We start from the raw sequence: 19,501 nt of genomic DNA on the forward strand, positions 1-19,501 counted from the left end.
CCGAACGTTCTCCTTCGACCAGCATTTACAACAGGTCAAAAAGGACTGCCACAGTAGACTCAACCTCGTTGAAACGATCTATCGACCTCACCGATAAAAAAAGGCGATGTTCGGCTCCGGGTGGCACAAGCCATCAGTAGGTTGCTTTACGGGACGGAAATTACTTGTATCGCCTCCGAGAAGCTGGGCAGAACACTAGCACCGGTCAACAACAACTACATCCGCATCAAATCTGGTCGAAGCGGGTCTTCTTCCTATCCGGTTCTGCTTAAACGCAAATATTGCCACAAAAGCCGCTGCTTTTTCCGTCAACACCTCCGGAAACAACAGGATCTTTCTCCTCGACGAGGGGAACAGAATCCGACATCGGCCTCCCTCCAGTGGCCAAAGTCCATTGGCATGGGGAGAAAAGTTGGCACTCTTCACGAATCCAATTGGACAATCGGATCAAGAACCGCTTCAAAGCAGGGGATGATCCGTGATTCTGCGTAGATCGGTCGCCGAGTTACTTGGGTCCTATGCTGCCGATCGATAAACGGAGTATGTATCGCGATTTTCGGAGACGGTACTGTTAAAAGCAGCAGTCTTCCTCCACAGTGCTCGGTTTTCTCGGCCGAGGCTGCAGCAATCTTCCGTACCGCTACGACGCCAGCCAACAAACCGATACTTATCTTAACCGACTCACACAGCGTCGTTCAAGCGATCACCTCGGAAGCACCGAAACACCCATGGAACCAGGCGATTATCAAGTATGCCCCACCGAACACCGTGTACACATGGATTCCCGGTCGCTGCGGAGTTCCAGATAACGAGTCAGCTGATCACCTTGCCGGAGTCGAGCCATCGGGTCCCAGACTCACCGACAAGGTACCCCTACAGGGCGTCAAGCGATGGATCAAGCAGACCATTCAAGCGACATGGGAGGCCGAGTGGTTCCGCAACAGAACCGCCTTCATTCGCAAAGTCAAAGGGACAACAGAAGCATGGAGCGAACAGTACAACCTGAGGGATCAACGTGTGATTTCGCGGCTTCGGACACACCAAGCTCTACTACAACTACATTGTCGAACACATCCTGTGCAACTGCCCGGAATTCCACAATCTTCGGGAGTCGCTCTGCCTAACTTCCAGCATCAGGGATCTGCTCGGGAATGGTACTCCGGCCTTGGGAGCACTAGTAACGTTTTTAAAAGTAGCCAAAATCTACCAAATTTGGTGTAGTAGGAACTTTTTTCGGCCGTCGGGACATCTCAGCTGGATGGATTTCCCCTATTGGACCCATGCCAGCTGAGCTCTGTTTTGTTCGGATTATTCGTTTGTAGCCTGTTTTAATCTATTTTGTTTTCTGTTTTGTTCTTGTGGCTCACCGTTTTAAATATTTGTGTGTGTCCGTATAAGTTAAAGAGCCAGCAACCATAGTTATTTGCAAAATGTCACTCTGTAGTTCTCTCATCATTCATGAGGTTCTTGGAATATCCCTGAAGTTCTGTCTGCTCTGCTGTTTATGTTGCTGTTGAAATAAATGATGTCCGCTTCTCGGAACTTCCTTGAAGTTTCTGACAAGTTCTCCGATATTCCCTGATGTTCGCTAGAGTACGTTTGGAATTTCTTCAAGGTTGTCACTAATTTTTCTGAATTGGATAGGACTGCCCTAAAGTACTTGACATTTACTTGAAGTTTTCGGACCTTCCCTAAAGTTTCTGCAATTTCATGGAGCTGCCCTGGGTTTTCAACACTGGATGAAGCTAGGGACACGCAATAGCCTTTGGCTCCGGCGCAGGCAACGGCTGTAATTAAATTAATTCAATTAACTATTCTGCCCATAATCGCATATCAGTCCCATCGTTGCTTGATTTGCTTCAACGCATCGGTTCTTTGTATTGCGTGCTGAGAGCTACATAGCTTCCCTTTAGATCTTTATTCTCGACTGAAGTTTTGACAACTTTTTAAAGTTCATGCAATTTTCCTGAAGTTAATGAAACTCGGAGGTAAGCATGAGCGTATTGGCGATCATTCCTTTTGCCAATGGTGGCGAGGGAAACACCCTTCACCGCCCCTCATCAACGTAAGAGTTTGGTAAAATGGATGCTCGATTCGATTCGTACATGTGTGTGTAACCCCCACTGGCCGGCAGTGTTATTATGGAAGAACTCTCTCTACAATGTCGGATTTATGGTCATTATAGACAGCTTTAGTCCGGGAGTTAGAGTTTCAGAATGTCTGAAGAGTCACGCCCATTCCAAGGTTACTTCCAATTACAATAAGCCTCGCATGTATGCATCACGGTTATCAAATGGATAATGGTATTACATACACACTTCCAGGTTCGAAAATATTCTTTTCAAACCTGGCACGTATTTAGTTTTTTGACTTAGGACTACGTCTGTGATTTCTATATGAGGGTACACTTTGTGAAAACCGAAAATGGAACATGTACCAAAATTATGAAAGATTTCGAACGTTAATAACTCAGTTGCCCCTGGACCAATTTCAATAATTTTATCACCAATCGATCAGAAATATTCCTACGCATTTGTAAAATTTAAGACTTTATCATTTTTCAAAATGTCAATATTGAAAATTGCACGAATGTGCAACTGTTGCTATGATAATTGAAATTATCACCGATTGCTTGCGAAAAGCGATTTCCCTAACACAGATTTCAAAGGTGAATTCCATTCGGTCTCATCGAACGGTGTTTATTCGATCACTGCGTGATGAGTGGTGGTGATCTTCAGTACACAACGAAAGGCTATCCGCAAGCAGCAAGCTGCAGCCTACATGAGCATCCATAGAAGGAGGACGAAGCCACGGCGCTATTGATCGGAATCAGAAGCTCTTCGTGAATTGCTGTGGGCTATCTATGTCAAGCGTGTATAATCAGAGAGAACCCCGCGCAAATCTCTATTCCTACACAAAACACTAGCTCCTGCTGCAGTTAACAAATAAGATTTATTATATTAAGACCACGTATTCCTACGTCACCATTGCGTACAACCCCATAGGGCTGTCCCTTGTAGTTTTTTAATTGTAAAATGTATTTGGACTGGTCTCACCATGTTAATTTGATCCTCCAATCCATGGGTTCCGTAATTTTGATTTTCTCTAAGCTTTGCATCTCATTTCGTGATGCACCTTTGTCGTAATACTTCCTTTAACGACCACAAATTTTCTTGCATTGTCATGGTCATCTGGGAGGAGCTTCGCGTGTAGTGTTTTCCCCAAGAACAGTTCGCGGCCACCAACTGCCACCCGTCCAGTCTTGGGCGTATCCAGCGAGGCATCTTTCATATTGCTCGCAATGTCCGACACCGGTGAGAGATCAGCAGCCGAGCACTTTTGCAAGCGGAAAACTGGCTGATTCACGGCAACGTCGACCACCAAATCACCTCCAAAACTCGCGACGGAGTCATTTTCAAAACGTTCCCGGGTTAATTCACCAACCGAACCGATCTCTCAATTGAACTACACGCCGAAAGTGTATCATCCGAACTGGGAGAACTGGGCTCCCGAGAGGCAATTAAAATTGACACCGATTCAAGCCACTCAAGGCAAACACAGGCAAAACACGGTATATCACTAAATGATAACTTTATGAACACTTGCAACTAAATTTTAAGCACACAAATTAACAAATTTAAAGCCAAAATATGATTAATTCGCTTACGAAAAATACGCAGCAAGTGAAAAACACGTCAGCTTTCAAGCGCAGCCTACTGCGATCCATCTGCTCGATCCGATTTGTACCTTCCTCTATAACGGAACTATCAATTCTATACTTTCATCTACATCGTATAAAATGTTTACTTTAAGCCTGATATTGACGTTAAGCATCTCCAACTATATAACACCTGTTAATTTAGCTTCCAGAGAGCTACAATCAGTGATTTTATGATCGTTGAGAACTCTTCTAAAATCACTGTTTGTCACTCTCTGAAACCGGAATTGACAGGTTTAATTTATTAAACACATGCATTATAACCTCTGAAACTTGAACTTGAAACTCTGAACCTTGAAACTTGCAAATGCAACCTATCATCATAACATCAAATGGTTTCGAAACTCCGAAAAAGCACAAGTTTAACTTAACTTCTCAGAATCCACCAGGGCTTCCATAAGAAGTTCTTCGGACTAAATCTTTTTAAATTACCCACTAAATTCTGCTGGCTTATCCTCAATATCTTCTGGATATGCCTTGAACATTCTCCTTACTCTAATAAAATAGTACCAAACATGGTAAACAGGTTGGAATTATACCGAATTATTTCTAGACTAGGTCCACAAGGGACTAAGACACGTTTAGGCTTAGAATGCCCTGACTATTGTGAAAGTGTTCAAGGAACCTTAAGTTGATTGCAAGGGTAAATATCAAGTTGGGACTCACTAGCCAAAGGTTGAAAATATTGACAATAACGAAACGCAACTGTAGTAACGCTTGAGAAATGCGCTTGGTATGATGTGCTACGTAGCTCGAAAATCAGTTATCATCCATTCCCCACCAGAATCGTTCCCCAAAATCTCCGCAATCAAACAAACCTACGAGCTACGATCATGTTCCATCAGCAATCAAATCCCTAAATCGACCCCTTTAAATGTGTCTCCACCCCTGGAAACTGGTCTTTATGATCGTCCCATAAGTCCTGCACTTCACAAACAACATACACCTACTCACACATTTCCATCCTCTCCTGTTCGGAACGACGACGCCTCATTAAAACAACTTTCTTTAGCTCGGGCAGTACAACACACAAAGTGTGTACTGCCGTCTCTGCTTGGACTCCGCTCCGAACCACCCACCGCTGAACCACCCAACTTACCACCCAAAAGGAAAGGGACATCACTGCTTCTGATTCTACTTGTGCTGCTCTCCGCCTGGGGAAGGAGTAATCTTACCACCCCATTTTCTGCTGAAAGTTCGCCTTCCCCCTCGGGTTTCTTGAGTCCGCCACCGTCTTCGTCGTCGTCGTCGCCGCCACCGTCGTCCTTGGTCGGTCGGTTGGTTGGTCGGTGAGGTGTTAGTTGTTTAATAAAAATTCAAAACCCCCTCGTAGAAATGATGTGGTGTATGTGACTTAGCGCGATTTCCTTTCCCATATATGCTGCTACTGTGGGAAGGCAGTTGTTTTAAACATTCCACCACCGATATGTAGAATTTTCAAGAAGAAACAAAAAATCAACGGAGTTGAAAGGTTTTTTGGTTCGCTCAAACTCCGAGAGATTTATGCTAGCGACGGTTTTTCTTGAGTCGGGGGCGTTCGGTTATTAAGAAATGGTCCCCGGGACTGAGCTGTTCCCAGGATGGCACCGTGCATGCGTTTCGCGACTCTCGGCGCCGGGGCAAAAGTTTTCCATTAAACAACGAACGCGCTTCTAATTATCTAATTACGGGTGGTTTTTAAACAAATCACGGTCCCGTGAAGTTGAAAAGTTTCCGCGCGCAGCACATTACCACTACTAACGGCTAAGACAACAACAGCAACTACTACCACCAATACCACTAGCGTACTCCGGGCTGCTATTGTTAGTATTAGCGTGTTTGGTGTAACAACTCAGCTCTCGACTTGGCTGACGCTACTAGCAGCAAAAAGGGCGGTCGAAAGTTTTAAACAACACCTGATCTCCGGCAGGCTCAAAACGGAAATTGCAAAAATCGCTTCTAAATCTATGTATTACCTATATATTAAGAGAGATTTAAAAAAGAAGTACCCTATATCATAAGATTATATATTATTATCAAATAAATTTACCAATTAGATGCATTCGGCGGGAAACGTCCCGCACCCTCCTCCCGACAGTATTAATCATCGTCCTTTCGGGGATCGTATTTCTCTTTCTCTCTCTCTCTGTTTGCGATTTTTCGCACGGCCACTTGCAGAGTCAGAATGCAGATCCAGCACGTGAGGGACCTGTGTGCCGTTCCGGGCGCGGCAGCAGCAGCCGCAGCGGCCGCCGAGCTGAACTGCACCGGTGATATCCTGTCGGTGCAGAACCTGCTGCCCCAGTTGGCCCCACCGCCGGAGAACAAACCGCACCAGTGCCAGCAGTGTCTGAAGAGCTTCTCCTCCAACCACCAGCTGGTGCAGCACATCCGCGTCCACACCGGCGAGAAGCCCTACAAATGTTCCTACTGTGATCGCAAGTTCAAGCAGCTGTCGCACGTTCAGCAGCACACCCGGTTGCATACTGGTAGGCGATTTTGGGATCGATCTATTTTTTTTTAAATATGAGATATAATTTGACTAACAATCACTTTTGAAATCTATCGAACAAGCAGGCAGGTTTATCGGCGGATGGAGGTTTCCGAAACAGAATTGCAAATCAAATCAAATCTTTCACTGTAGCGCGTTGTAGGTTAGTATGGAATTGTCAATTGATGTGACATATCTACGGGGTTTTTGGAATTGCTCTATCAAAGTATAGATTTCAAAACATAAGCTGGTCTGGGAGGAATGATCAGTAAATACAGAGTGTTTGAGTCTACTCGCGCCCAGCCATGGGTGATGATTTATTTTTGTTTAAATGATCTGATAAAAAAAAATGCTTATCGTACACTCAAAAAATAAATCACATTTCCGATGGAAAATATCCATTAGAATTTCACATAACTTTCATGTGATCTCATAATTGGGAATCGCACCACGAAATCACATGAACCTTATGTGTCCAATGAAGTTTATGTGATTTATCGCATATAATTCATGTGATCATGTGAATGTTATGTGAATTTCAGATAAAAATCATTAAATTTGTTATTGGAAAAATATCATGTGCGTTCACAATGGAAATTATATGAAATTTTTTTTCAGTGTATGTTACCATCACACAAACTATTGATTTAATCTAAAAAGTGACCTATGAGGAATTGTTCACATTAGTATAGCCCACATCTCTACAATTTCAAAAACTTATCATGGCCTACTATGAACAAAATTAATATCCTAACTTTTTTTCCTAAAGAAAAAGAAGGATACTTTCTTCGGCAAAGTCGTAGAGCAACTCAAAATATGAAACTTTGTTGAAGATAACAGTTTCCTAAGCCTAATATTTATTGATATAGGTATGGGCCGTATTCTATGGTTATCACTGTAAATTTTGTTTTTCATTATTAACTTTTTACATAATAACTGTTCAAGCCAAGGGGCAAGACAGCTCCTAATCATGAGCAATTTCATAGACCTGTGCACGGGTGAACTGATTTTTTTTTTTGACACAACAGCGGGGCCCTGTTTACTAAAAATGAACACATGAATAATGCTCACGTAACATTTGAAAAGGACCTATCAACTTTTGTAAATAATTTGCTAGATCCTTTTCACGAGAACCGAAGTACGCCCACGCAAACCAAAAGCACTATCCGGAAGGGGAGAATTTCCTCTGCCCGATGGTTTTGTTAGTTTGGGTGAGCGTATTCGGTTCGCGCGAAAAAGGCTTAACATGTTTTGCATACATAAGTTGATAGACCCGTTTCAAAAGTTACGCGAGCATTTTTTATGTGTTCATTTTTAGTAAACAGGGCCCCGCTGTTGTGTCACTTTTTGTCGAGTGAGTGAACTCAAATCCATCCGTGCACTCGTCTATAGTTGCTTTTGAGGCACCTCGAGTAACTCAATGACATTTATATAATGTCCGGGCCAACAGGCAGCTTGCTGGTATTAGAAGCAAAAATATTGTAAACATTGCTGAGCACTCAAGTGACGACGTCACTTTACCATAACATTCCATACTGAGAACAGTGAGATTTACGGCACTCTTAACAGCTGTTTCGTGTGAAAAGTTGAACATTGCAATGAAATACGAACACCCCTAAACATTTGCACATTTCACTAACACCAATAAGCCTGTTGACCCGGACCTTATATAAAGGACATTGCGAGTAACTCACATTGCTCAGTGAGCAAGATCGCTGTAATTTGCTTTCTCACTTTTCGCATCACAGCAACATTTGAAGGCGCACCTTCATGCGATGCCGAAAAGCTGCTGTCAAACAAAACAACAATATAAAGCGAAACTCGGAAACACTTAAATCATCTCAGTTTAATAACATTCGTTCAACTTTTACTAACCGTGAACGTGAAAGGAACCTGTTGCAACCTTACACTTACGACGGTCGAATGCTTATCTGATTGATGTGGTAGAAAAACCCGATCTGCCTGACCAAATACTCAAAATCGATACTCGTCGACATACATAATCCCGTCCCATTCTCGATGAACATTTCAAATGGTCCTATCTGCTTTGATCGATTCTCTTCATCGACTTTCTCTTTTCATAACCACTGCTATGCAAACAGATTTCGCGCTAATTCTACCACATAGTTTGATAAAGGAGGTTCTTATCTGGCGTCCACAACGTCAAATACAACAGGGAAAGGTTTTGCAGCTGAGTTATTAACGAAAGAGAAAGTCGATGAAGAGAATCGATCAAAGCAGATAGGACCATTTGAAATGTTCATCGAGCATTGCTTGACAAACTGTCGCTGGATGGAACTGCGAACCGAGCTCTGAATTACCACGGCGCCGTTCTGTTGACGGGGGACATCCATCCCCGCTTTTGGTGCTTTTGCTGGGCCTTCCGGATGGTCGTGATACGGTTCCGTTTTTGCTATACTCCACCGAGATTTTGCTGCGGCCGTCGACCGAAGTCTCCAGGAGAAAGTCGACGAAGAAAATCTGTCAGCTTGATTTCGACAGTGATCATGCATAAGGGCGTAAACGCGATGATCGATTCTCTTCGTCGATTTTCTCTTTTGTTAATACATAACTCACTAGAATTCAAGCTGAACATTGCATTAGGTCCTAAGAAACATTGATCGATTCTCTTCGTTGACTTTCTCTTTCGTTAATAACTTGAGCACATAAACGTTTCTTGTTGTGTTTGTCGGCCATGGTTGAAATATTGCTCGCCATGATGCCAACGGAAGTTTTAGTCGAAAGGGGATCGGTGATGCCTTTTCCAATGGGACTTCTGTTACGACTGGAGAAATCGAAGAGGATGGGATCGCTGCATTATAGGTGGAATTCCAGATCTTTAGAAGAATATTGGAGAGCTTTTTTGATCAGAGATGACCCTTTTGGAGTGACGACTGGCACTGGTTGCTGAGGAGGAAGAACAACCCTTGAAGCTCGTTGGAAGTGTAGGTTGTTATTGGTAGTAAGCAGGCCCCGGCACAGGTTCTTCCATAATATTCTAGTTATACGAAAGGCTCAGAATACACTTGGAATTACTTTATTTACAGACAAAACTGACGTCTAGTATGAGACGTATATGCTTAAAAAGAGTAAAAGGAGCAGGCATAGAAAATATTGAGGTACATTGAGTTACTCGCGAGTTACTCGCTGCAAAAAAGCAACTCAGTGTAAACCTGTCTCACCCCTTGGTCCAAGCCAATAGTTTTTTTCTTCTTCTTTTTCGCATTTCAAGCTTATAGCTTATCGCATATTAGCTTATTGCGTGCTCTCAACTTAGTATTTTAGAGATGCACTTCACTTCCACAGTTATTTTTTAAAGCAAGTTAATAATAAGAAACTAAATTTAGAGGGTAATTATTGAAAACGGTACATATCTTCAAAACTATTAGACATAGAAAATTTATATTTTCAACAAAGTTTCATTTTTGAGTACTTCTACAACTTTTCTCAAGAAAGTATCCTTCTATCTCTTTAGGAAAAAAAAAATGGGTTTATCATTATGGCCATGCTAAATTTTTGAAATTGTAGAATTGTGAACAATATTTATGTGAACAATTCCTCAAAAGGCTCTTCTTTGATCAAATCAATACACAATTCAATTAAGGTCGTGATTATGCAATTTCCGACCACCGTGCATCAATGAGTAACTCTGTAGTTCCACGGAAACCTACACAAGGAAAAAACAAAAACAAATTATTAGCACAATTTTGTTGCGCAGATTGTAGCGCTTGGAAATATTTACCCCTAGCTCCCCAGATTTAAATCCAGTATCAATTTCAGTATCTGTGCTGAGGCCAAGAGGTGGTCACGCTACACGCTTATTTTGCGCCAATATTTTCTCAGTGTGCCTCAAGTGTGCCGCGATGTGCCGGAGTGCCAGTCGTTGGACTGACTTTGTTTGTGAATAATTGTATGTTTGGCAACGTCGTATTTTGACAGTTCAATTGTTTTGTTTTGGTTTGTCAAACCGTACGAGCTGTCGAAGACAATGGTCACGTCAATGCCAGATCAACAGAAACGATATCCAGCATTTTACGAGTGCTCATGGCCGCTACAATCTGGTTGAGTTTCTGGTAGGGAACATATGATTTGAAGTTTGGCTTGTGTCGTTTGACCTTTTTTATTAATGGTTTATTAATTTATTTGATAAGGCTCAACCGAATTAACTTTACAGAGCCGAGGATTCTTGGTGACTATACAATACATCTTAAAACTATAGTCAAAAGGTACAACACAATAAACACTTTATCTTCCGCTATCCAAAAAGCCTCCTCCATCAGAACTGGAGCCGCTTCCAGTGGTTTCATTGTATGGCAAATTGTTGTACGCCAACGTGGGTCAAAGCGCGTCCATTGCAGCAATGGACGCAAAACGTGGTCAGCACTCACACACTCATCACGAAATGGTTGCTTTCCAAAGTCGACGACGCATCGACCGAAAGAACTGCTGATGAAGAACAATGAGGAGGACCACACAATGGTTGCTGCCGAGAAAACAGACGATCGCGTAGCACACATCGAGAGTGGCCTGCTTTTGTCGACAGCCGAGTGAACACTCGTCGTTTGACCTGTAAACGGTCAAATTTGATCGTTTATACGTCAAACGACATAACCCAAACACAACAAATCGAATGTTTCCTACCAGAACAATGGAACGCTACCAAAAACCTGGAGGATGAGGATAAGCATCAAAATCTGACGTTGACGTTCAACAACGTTGACGTGACCAGTACGGTGGACAATTCGCTTGGGCAGGCCATCGGATCGGATCACACGCTGGTGAGGAACATCGGGAAGGACGCGTACGAGTATGTGAAGCTGAGCTACCAGAACTCGGATAGGTTGCTGGTGATATCGAATAAATATCGATAAAGACCGAGGATAAACGGGAAGTGTACCTGTTGACGGACGTGAAGGCATCCAAACATTATCAACATGTTCGATTGGATCGAGAACGACAAGTAACTTGTTCTTCTATGTTGTGATTAAAATCCACGGCTCCGGGATGGATCTGTTCGAGTTTATCGATCAAAGACCCGTGATGACGGAGAAGCTGGGTTTTTCGATAGATTGCTAATGCGGTTGCTTTCCTGCACTGATCATTCTGCATCGGGACATCAAAGACGAGAACGTTATCGTCGATCACAATTTACATATCAAGCTGATTGACTTTGGATCTTTTTTCTACCTTCTACGATCGAGTACTGCAGTTCGGAAGTGTTGGCAGCAATCGCTACGCCGGCCCGCAACTTGAAATGTGAGCTCTCGGTGTGACATTGTACGTGTTGATGTTCTTCGGGAACCCATTCTTGGAGATCCTGCAATCCTAAAGAAATCATGCGAAGAATTGGAGTACGTGTTGCTTTCGCTGTTGTTCAAGAATCCTAAAATTCGGCTACTGGAGACGGAATGGATGACACAGCAAATCAATTTGTCGCAGTTCAATAGGAAAATATTTTTCCTCTGTCGCACGATGATGAGATTGGTCTGACGATATCTCCGGCAGAGAGATGAATATTCTTTTCACCCGCTCATGGCGATCGGATTGGCCAACAATCAACAACAGGAGCTATATTACTACAATTCCAGAACATGTGAAAAGGGCATACAAGCTTTTTGTAAACAAACCTTCTTATGCCCTTTTCTCGCCACCCATATGACACCAACGCAAACCATCAACATCACCGGGTAGGGGAAACTTTCCCCTTCTCGATGATATTGTTGGTTTGCATGGCCGACCCTCGGTTGGTGAGAAAAGGGCCTACAAAGGTTTGTTTACTAAAAGCTTGTGGCTCTTGAATTGTGATACAGAAGACAGTGAGATACCTCCCTGGCGTCGGTAGCATTCGTGCCCAGCATGGAAAACAAGATCGACGGAAAACAAATCAAGGAAAAAAAAGATGAAGTTTAATCAAGTTGGTGACGGGGACGTCCATAAAGATACGACTTATGTCGTTTTCGTTTTTGCGGTGTAGCACTGGTGTAGTGTAAGGCTCTGAACCATTTGGCGATTTTTTTAAATTTTGGTTAAAATTTGACAGATGGAAAGTTATCGATCAACCCTGCTATCCGAGCATGGTTAGTTCTGACAGACAAGAAGTTAAATTTTGACAACCGTGGCTCGAAAACTGGTCGATCGACAGCGCAGGGATTTTCGAACATAGAAAATAACTTTCGAAATGTCACTTTTAACAACAAGTTAAATTTAACTCAGCAAATCAGTGCCAACATTTCAAAGGGGCGTAATTGCATTTGTAAACAATGGTTTTAGTCGTCGATTTCTCGTGAATGAAAGCTCACTCATAAAAATGAATGACACCAGCAGGTAGATAAATGTTTCCTGTACCAGCTAGCATTGGTAATTTGGAAGGGTGGGCTTTTATCTGCGAGAAATCGACGGCTGAAGCCATTGTTTACAAAAGCAATTACGCCCCTTTGAAATGTTGGCACTGAAATGGTTCACAGCCTAAGCAGGAATAAGCGCGAGTCTTTGACAGCTCAACATCATTTGTTTGTTAACAAAGGTGCATCCTATATCTACACCCTAAAATATTTAGGTGTACGGCAGTGTAGCACCGGTGTAGCTACACCGCAAAAACGAGAACGACATTAAAAACATATATTTTTTGTCTGACGTTTACGATGTTGAAATCTTCTACAATGTTGAAGAAATTTCGAATTCCATGAATTTTGCCGAAGATACCAATTTGCTAAATTGTAATTGTCATTGAGATATGAAGTATTTTTTATTGAAGCCCCCTTAAAATCGATTTTGCAGCTATAACTGTTAAATTTGATTTTTCCGAGGCTTACTATGTTCAAGGAAGGTTTTTCATTTACTAAAAGACACAACCCTAGATAGAGTTGGAATTAGGACGTAACAGCTTTTGCAAACAATGACTTCTCTTGGTGATTTCTAGAAGGTCAAGGCTCGCTCACGCAAATCAACATCACCATCGGGTAGGTGAAGACTTCCGCTTTCCGATGGTTATGTTGGTTTGCGTGGGCGTGCCTTGAATTCCTAGAAATCATCGAGAGAAGTCATTGTTTACAAAAGCTGTTACGCCCTAATTCCAGCTCTATCTAGAACTTTTGACACCATGACTGCTCGCTATCTCTTAAGGCCGGCGCACAATAGATACGTTTTCGGGTTTTTTGACAGATAATGTATGGGCTAACTGTCAAAAAACCTGAAAACGTATCTATTGTGCGCCGGCCTTTAGACCTGAAATGATACAAGAGTTTTTTTTAAGGTAGAACTACGTCTTTGTCAACCATACTGGCGTGCAAATCAAAAAATAAGTGTGGTAAAATAGTGTTAGGTTTTGAACACTTGTAACTTTGTCATTTATAGATGAAATTAAAATCCAAATACGCCAATCGATAGCATATTACTTCAAAAATCTGCTGAAATAATAACTTTTCTAACATTCAAAGTGTTTTTAAGTTACTTCATACGCGAAGTTAGCGATTTTCAGAGTTGGTTGGAAATGCTAACATGAAGCTTTATTGTGATAATTTATTAGCTAGAGAATGATCTTTAGAAGAGGGTAGGTGGATAGTTCCGTTAGAGTATGGCAGTATGAAAATTGAATAGAAGTTGAAAATGAGCGAAGGGCCATTAATGCGACAGTTTTTAAAGATAGACGCACATCTTTTGCCTAACCTGTACGATGTACGCGGAGACTTGAAGTATGTCTCCAAGTCTACAGGCAAAAAATGTGCGTCCCTCTTTTGCTCATAAACTGGCTGCGGCTGTGGAATAGTTCTAGCGACGTTTTCATCACTACCTAAAGCCCCACGTTGCGAGAGCATTTCCAAAAATGAAGGTCTTGGTCCACTGAACAACTTCGCCAAAGACAGAAACTTCCTAGATGGTAAGGATTTCAAGAAATCACATGAACAAGAAAATAACAAATTCACGCACACTAGCACCGCGTAGTGAGAAAATTCCTAACTTCTGTCCACCAACCATTAGGTCTTGGTCCACTGAACAACTTTGCCAAAGACAGCAACTTCTTAGATGGCAAGGACATAAACAAGGAAATCACTAATACATGCACACTAGCGCTGTGTAGTGAGAAAACTCCGAACTTCTGTCCACCAACCATTAGGTCTTGAACAACTTTGCCGAAGACAGTAACCTTCTATATGTCCAGGATCGCGAGATATTATTAGATCAAATCCCATATGCTACGCGTACTCCATTTACGCAATTCCCTCGCGTAAACGGAATCATTCGAGACCAACGTACATGGAATTCGTGTAGAACGAGTTCACGTTCTTCGGGGGGAGAGTGTACTTTGCGCACGGTAAGAAAAAAGTACCCAAAATTGAGTTCCTTTCACTCATCACGTGGCTTCCGTGGGGCTAGGTAAAATTAAGTTAAAGAAGAAAACTCAATTTTGAGTAATCCTGGCGTTGACCAAGTTGACAAAAAAATAATAAAACGGAGCAGACTGGAACCGAACCATGGACGTTGAGATTACGGGGCCCGTGTGTTGACCACTCGTCTATCAACGCTTGTGAAAATGAAATGGTTAAGGGCGCATAAAAGCAACCTCAATGAAAATAAACTTATATTTGAGTTCATTTATTATTACTCAATAGTTGAGTAAATTTTAACCATCGCCGCTTTTCTGATTCACTCAACGGCGGACCTCAAATGATAGAACCCAACGTTAAGTTTTTTTTAACTTAATTTTGAGTATTTTTTCTTACCGTGCGGGCTCGCTTGTAAGAGACTTCAGATATGAGAGTTTAGAAAGCTTTAATCTGGAAATTTTCGGGTATTCCATTTTGTTGAGACGATTGTTCAGACATTCTTTTGGCAATAGTTGTCACGATAGGAACGTCTATTGGGAGCAGCGAACCGGGTGTTCACGACATGTACCTCTTATGCATGACGAAATAGAGCGGGCAGAACATGTAATTATTTTTCAGTGAATTTAATTTACATTCACAGAAAAACAATGGTAGGTTCTGTTCGCCCTGGTTCATCATGCATAAGAAACATAGATTTGAGTTATTCACAAAAGTTGCAGCTAGTATAAAAACCTACAAAAGTCTCATTCATCATTTTACGGACTTCTGTTGATGAATGTAAATGAATGCACGAAATGAATGTAAATGATTCGCCATGCCTGATCCTTAGACTGATGCAAAATTTGAAACTTTCGCTCCACAGTGCTCAAACGGTTTCAAATCAGGTCCTAATTAGCCTCCCAACATTTAAACTCATTTGGTAAGCAACTGACTTGGCACAAACTTTTCGAAGTTTATATGGAAATTACTATGGAAAAACCAAACTTTTTGTTCATTGTCTTCTATCCATTTTCCATATTGCTTTTTCGAAAATTTCTATAACTTTTCTTACGGGAAATTTTCTAAGCTACAACTTTGCGCAATATCGTTTTTCAGCCAAATGTCAAATTAAATTGTTATTAATTGTTTAAGAGATTGATAATCTTATGGCATGATCAAGCAGCTGTTCTGTGGGCAACACTATTCTTCGCACCAGAAACACCAATGTTGCCTGCACCAGTTGAATGAGCATAATCATAAGACATCAGTGACTTGAATCATTAATAACATTTGTTCCTTACATTTGATTTAAAAGTGGTTCTCAACAAATTTGTAGCTGAAAAAATTTGCTACAATCACTGTTATCATTTTTAAAAGCATGGTGAATTGTTAGATAGATATGAACAAAACATAAGTTTTTCTATAGTAATTCCCATATAAACTTGAAATGGTTTGTGCCAAGTCAGTTTCTTACTAAAGTAGCTCAAATTTTGGGAGGCTAAGGAGGACCCAATTTGAAACCGTTTAAGCACTGTGGAGCGAAAATTTCAAATTTTGCAGCAATATTGTTTGCAAGTTAGCGAGCAAGCTTGTTTTCCGCGAAAAGCCCGAGAGATGTCGTTACTGAGGTCCTATGTTTTGAGATACTATGTTTTCAAGAAAAACTTTTTCAAAGCGTTACATCTGTTTGTCTGTGATACAACTATATCTTTGAAAATCAATTTTACAGTGACTTTTATATACTCAGCGTTGCACGAAATACAGGCATCATCTTCAGAAAATGTGATACTTTTATTGAGCATTTCCACGACAGGTGAAAAATCGGTCTGACGTGACTGTCTTCGATATCCATGAAATTATGCATAATTTCTCGCTATGGCAAACAATTCTAATTTGAGCTGGAATTTGCCCATTTTTACGCTAGCCTCATTTAAAAAAAATCATATATTGGGTGTTGAAAATTTATATCACAACAAGAAAGTGTTTTTTTGACTAATCTAAATGACCTCTGAGACAAAGTTGAATGAAATTGATGATCTTTCTCAACAATATATAAATATATACGAGGATGGAATGAAGTTATGTTTTATTATTTAGATTTTTTACAAAAAAATTGTTTTTTTTTTACAGTGTATATTTTCCGGAAAGAGCATCTTATTTCCAACAACTTTTTCTCAGACGTCATTTCATCGGAGTCATTTTTGGTGTTATATTTTTTTAAAAATATTGAACACGCCACTCTGAAAAATGAAGCGAATTTAAAATAACCCAATACCAGCTAAAATTTGTATTATTGCCCATAGCGAAAATAATATGCATACATTTAAGGAAACCGGAGAGTATCGCGTCAGAAATGAGTGGAAATGCTCCATTTGTTTAAAACAGAAAAACTTCACTTTCCATTACAAATAAAACCTGAACCTCAAATCCCGCCCACCCCTTCAACTAACCTCTAGGCGAGCGCCCGTACAAGTGTCACCTGCCGGAGTGCGGCCGAGCGTTCATCCAGCTGTCGAACCTGCAGCAGCACCTTCGCAACCACGATGCCCAGGTCGAGCGGGCCAAGAGTCGTCCCTTCCACTGCAATCTCTGTGGCAAGGGCTTTGCCACCGAGTCTAGTCTCCGGACGCACACTTCGAAGGTTTGGCCCCGTTCAGCTTGACCACCGGCGGATCGTTCAAAAATGTCATCTAAACTTCTTTTGCTTTCCGATACAGGAACTGCAACTGCACCTCGGAGTGCTGCAGCAACATGCCGCCCTGATGAGCAATTCCAACAGCGTAACGTGCAATGTATGCAGTAAGATATTCCTCGGCGTTGATGCCCTCAACGAACACATCAAATACTCGCATAAAGAAGTGGCTGGTAGGTATCGCTTCGAAGTTTTAGTTTTGCTTGAACTCTGCTGGGTGAACTGGTACTAATAGATTCGTTCCCTTCCCATTTTGTGTTACACCTACTACTACTACTACTACTACAACTGCTACCACCGTTCTACTCCCACAAATCCAAAAATTCCAATTACCGAATCGAACCACCCATCTCTCAGACTACAGCACTAAATGTCTTGAGGAACTGAAATATAGAATTTCTTACACTACAGTGAAACGAAGAGTAGCGAACCATCCGTGCCCGATGTGCGGCAAGCACTACGTCAACGAGGGCTGCCTGCGGAAACACCTTCTGACGCATCCACGAGCGGCGGGTTCCGCTCCGTTCCGCTCCAATCTGCAGATGTGGCCCTGTTCCGTGTGTCAGGCTGTGTTCACCCACGAGTCCGGTGAGTTGTGTCCGATGCCAAAAAACACCGAACCCCCTTTTAAAATTAATGTTTCCATCCCATGCCGTAGGTCTCATCACCCACATCGAGCACATGAAGATGGATCCGAAGCATCAGTTCGCCGCGCAGTACATGTTCAGCAAGGCCGTGGCCGAGCAGCGGGAGAAGGAATCGAATGCCCTCGGGATGGGAAGCAGTTCCGGTCCTTCGATGATCTCGGTGAAGGATCTAACTCAGAACAGCATTTCGCCGTTGAACTATTCGGAAAATTCTTCGACCATGGGTTCGGAGAAGAATGGCGATGGTGGAGGAGGAGGAGGAGGAGGCGGATGTGGACCTTTCGATAATCATCGCTTGGCCGCTGCAGCCGTCGCTGCCGGTGGTCATGGCAATCCGTTTGGGGTGGTTCCCGGCGATAACAACAACAGCCAATTCTCGAGGATGATGATGCTGCAGGAGCCCAAATTCGATCCGGATATGATGTTACCAACGGATGGAACATCGTCCGCAGTGCAGGCCGCCGTCGTCAACCTGGCAACTGCAATGCGGATCGGTCAATCGTTTAAGAACAATTCTATGCACGGAGATCACCTGGGCCAATCGAACCTGGGTCCGCTGAAGAAGAAGAGTAATTTTATCAATTTTAACGAAATGAAATACCCATTGTCCAATCGGCAAAACTATCCACCTTCGGCGGACTCCCCCCTCGGAGGAGGCGGTCTAGGTGGGGGTCAGAACGCGTGTGGGCCGTCGTCGGAGACGGCCATCCGGATTCAACAGGCGGAAGCAATCCTGCGATCTCAAGCGGAGGCAGCATTGAGGTTGGCTGTTTCGCAGGCACAAGCAGTGGTGTCTTCCAATGCCAGTGGGGGTGTAGGAGGCGGTGGTCACGGAGGAGGCCACCTGGGACCTCTGGGAAATCATCTGGTGAGCAGATGCAACGACGAAAGTAGATCCAATGAAAACTGTCCTCCGTTCGGGGATCCCAATGGGGAACATCTGAGGGCGGCCATGAGGGAACACCACGCCCATCAACAGCAGCTACAGCAGCAGCAGCAACAGCAACAGCAACAGCAACAACAGAATAACGATGAGTGCCATCAATTCTCGCAGAGTCCGGTGCCGAGGAACGGCCTAGACCTTACCGACGAGTTCCTAAAAAGTGAAAACGTACTGAAAGGGTGAAAGTAGATGTAAATTTTGATGCCATATTATATTTAATTTAAATCAATACAAAAAACAAAAATCAGCGCAAGATGAGACAATTCTCGAAGAAGAAGACGGAGAAGCAGAAGCAGAAGAAGGATAGCAAAAGGATTAAATTTGAAGATATGAAAACGACGAAAACTGGAGGAAGCAAAGATAATGCAATGGGACAAAGATGAAACAAAACCTACACATTGATTATTTAGTTACGATAATCTGGGACTTGAATGTGTGAATCAATAACTAAATGATAAAATAAAACAAGAAAACTGATGCATTATGCCATATTATGAAGGTAATTTGGGAATGGGATTTTTATTTTCGATATCACATTCATCGAAAATTTCTAAATAAGAACTATGGCAATAAGCAGAAAATTAAGCTCCAACTGAGCGCAGTGGGTTGGAACTATAGTCGCTATATTGATAGTCTGGCGGATAGAATTTCGATTTATCAAAAAGCGAAACAAACTCAATATATTGTAGACCAACCATTGAAAAATTACGATCAACTTTTAAAAACAA

General features: G+C 42.2%; 1 protein-coding gene across 4 annotated transcripts in view; it reads left to right on the forward strand.

Annotated features, from left to right (window-relative positions):
- The window catches only part of dati (datilografo), a 53,204-nt gene extending 33,928 nt beyond the window's left edge, over positions 1 to 19,276 (forward strand). For all 4 annotated transcript variants that reach the window (XM_065221359.1, XM_065221360.1, XM_065221358.1 and 1 more), the window contains exons 2-6: positions 5,876 to 6,186; positions 16,948 to 17,132; positions 17,209 to 17,356; positions 17,595 to 17,771; positions 17,842 to 19,276. In XM_065221359.1, the coding sequence (XP_065077431.1) occupies positions 5,883 to 6,186; positions 16,948 to 17,132; positions 17,209 to 17,356; positions 17,595 to 17,771; positions 17,842 to 18,956 (1,929 nt within the window). In that variant the 5' untranslated portion in view covers positions 5,876 to 5,882 and the 3' untranslated portion in view covers positions 18,957 to 19,276. The remainder of the gene's footprint in view (positions 1 to 5,875; positions 6,187 to 16,947; positions 17,133 to 17,208; positions 17,357 to 17,594; positions 17,772 to 17,841) is intronic.
- The last annotated feature ends 225 nt before the right edge of the window (positions 19,277 to 19,501 follow it).

This window comes from Ochlerotatus camptorhynchus, unplaced genomic scaffold (assembly GCF_037179485.1).
Source record: "Ochlerotatus camptorhynchus isolate MF236.1 unplaced genomic scaffold, CSIRO-AGI_Acam_v1.1 ptg000141l, whole genome shotgun sequence".
Taxonomy (NCBI): domain Eukaryota; kingdom Metazoa; phylum Arthropoda; class Insecta; order Diptera; family Culicidae; genus Ochlerotatus; species Ochlerotatus camptorhynchus.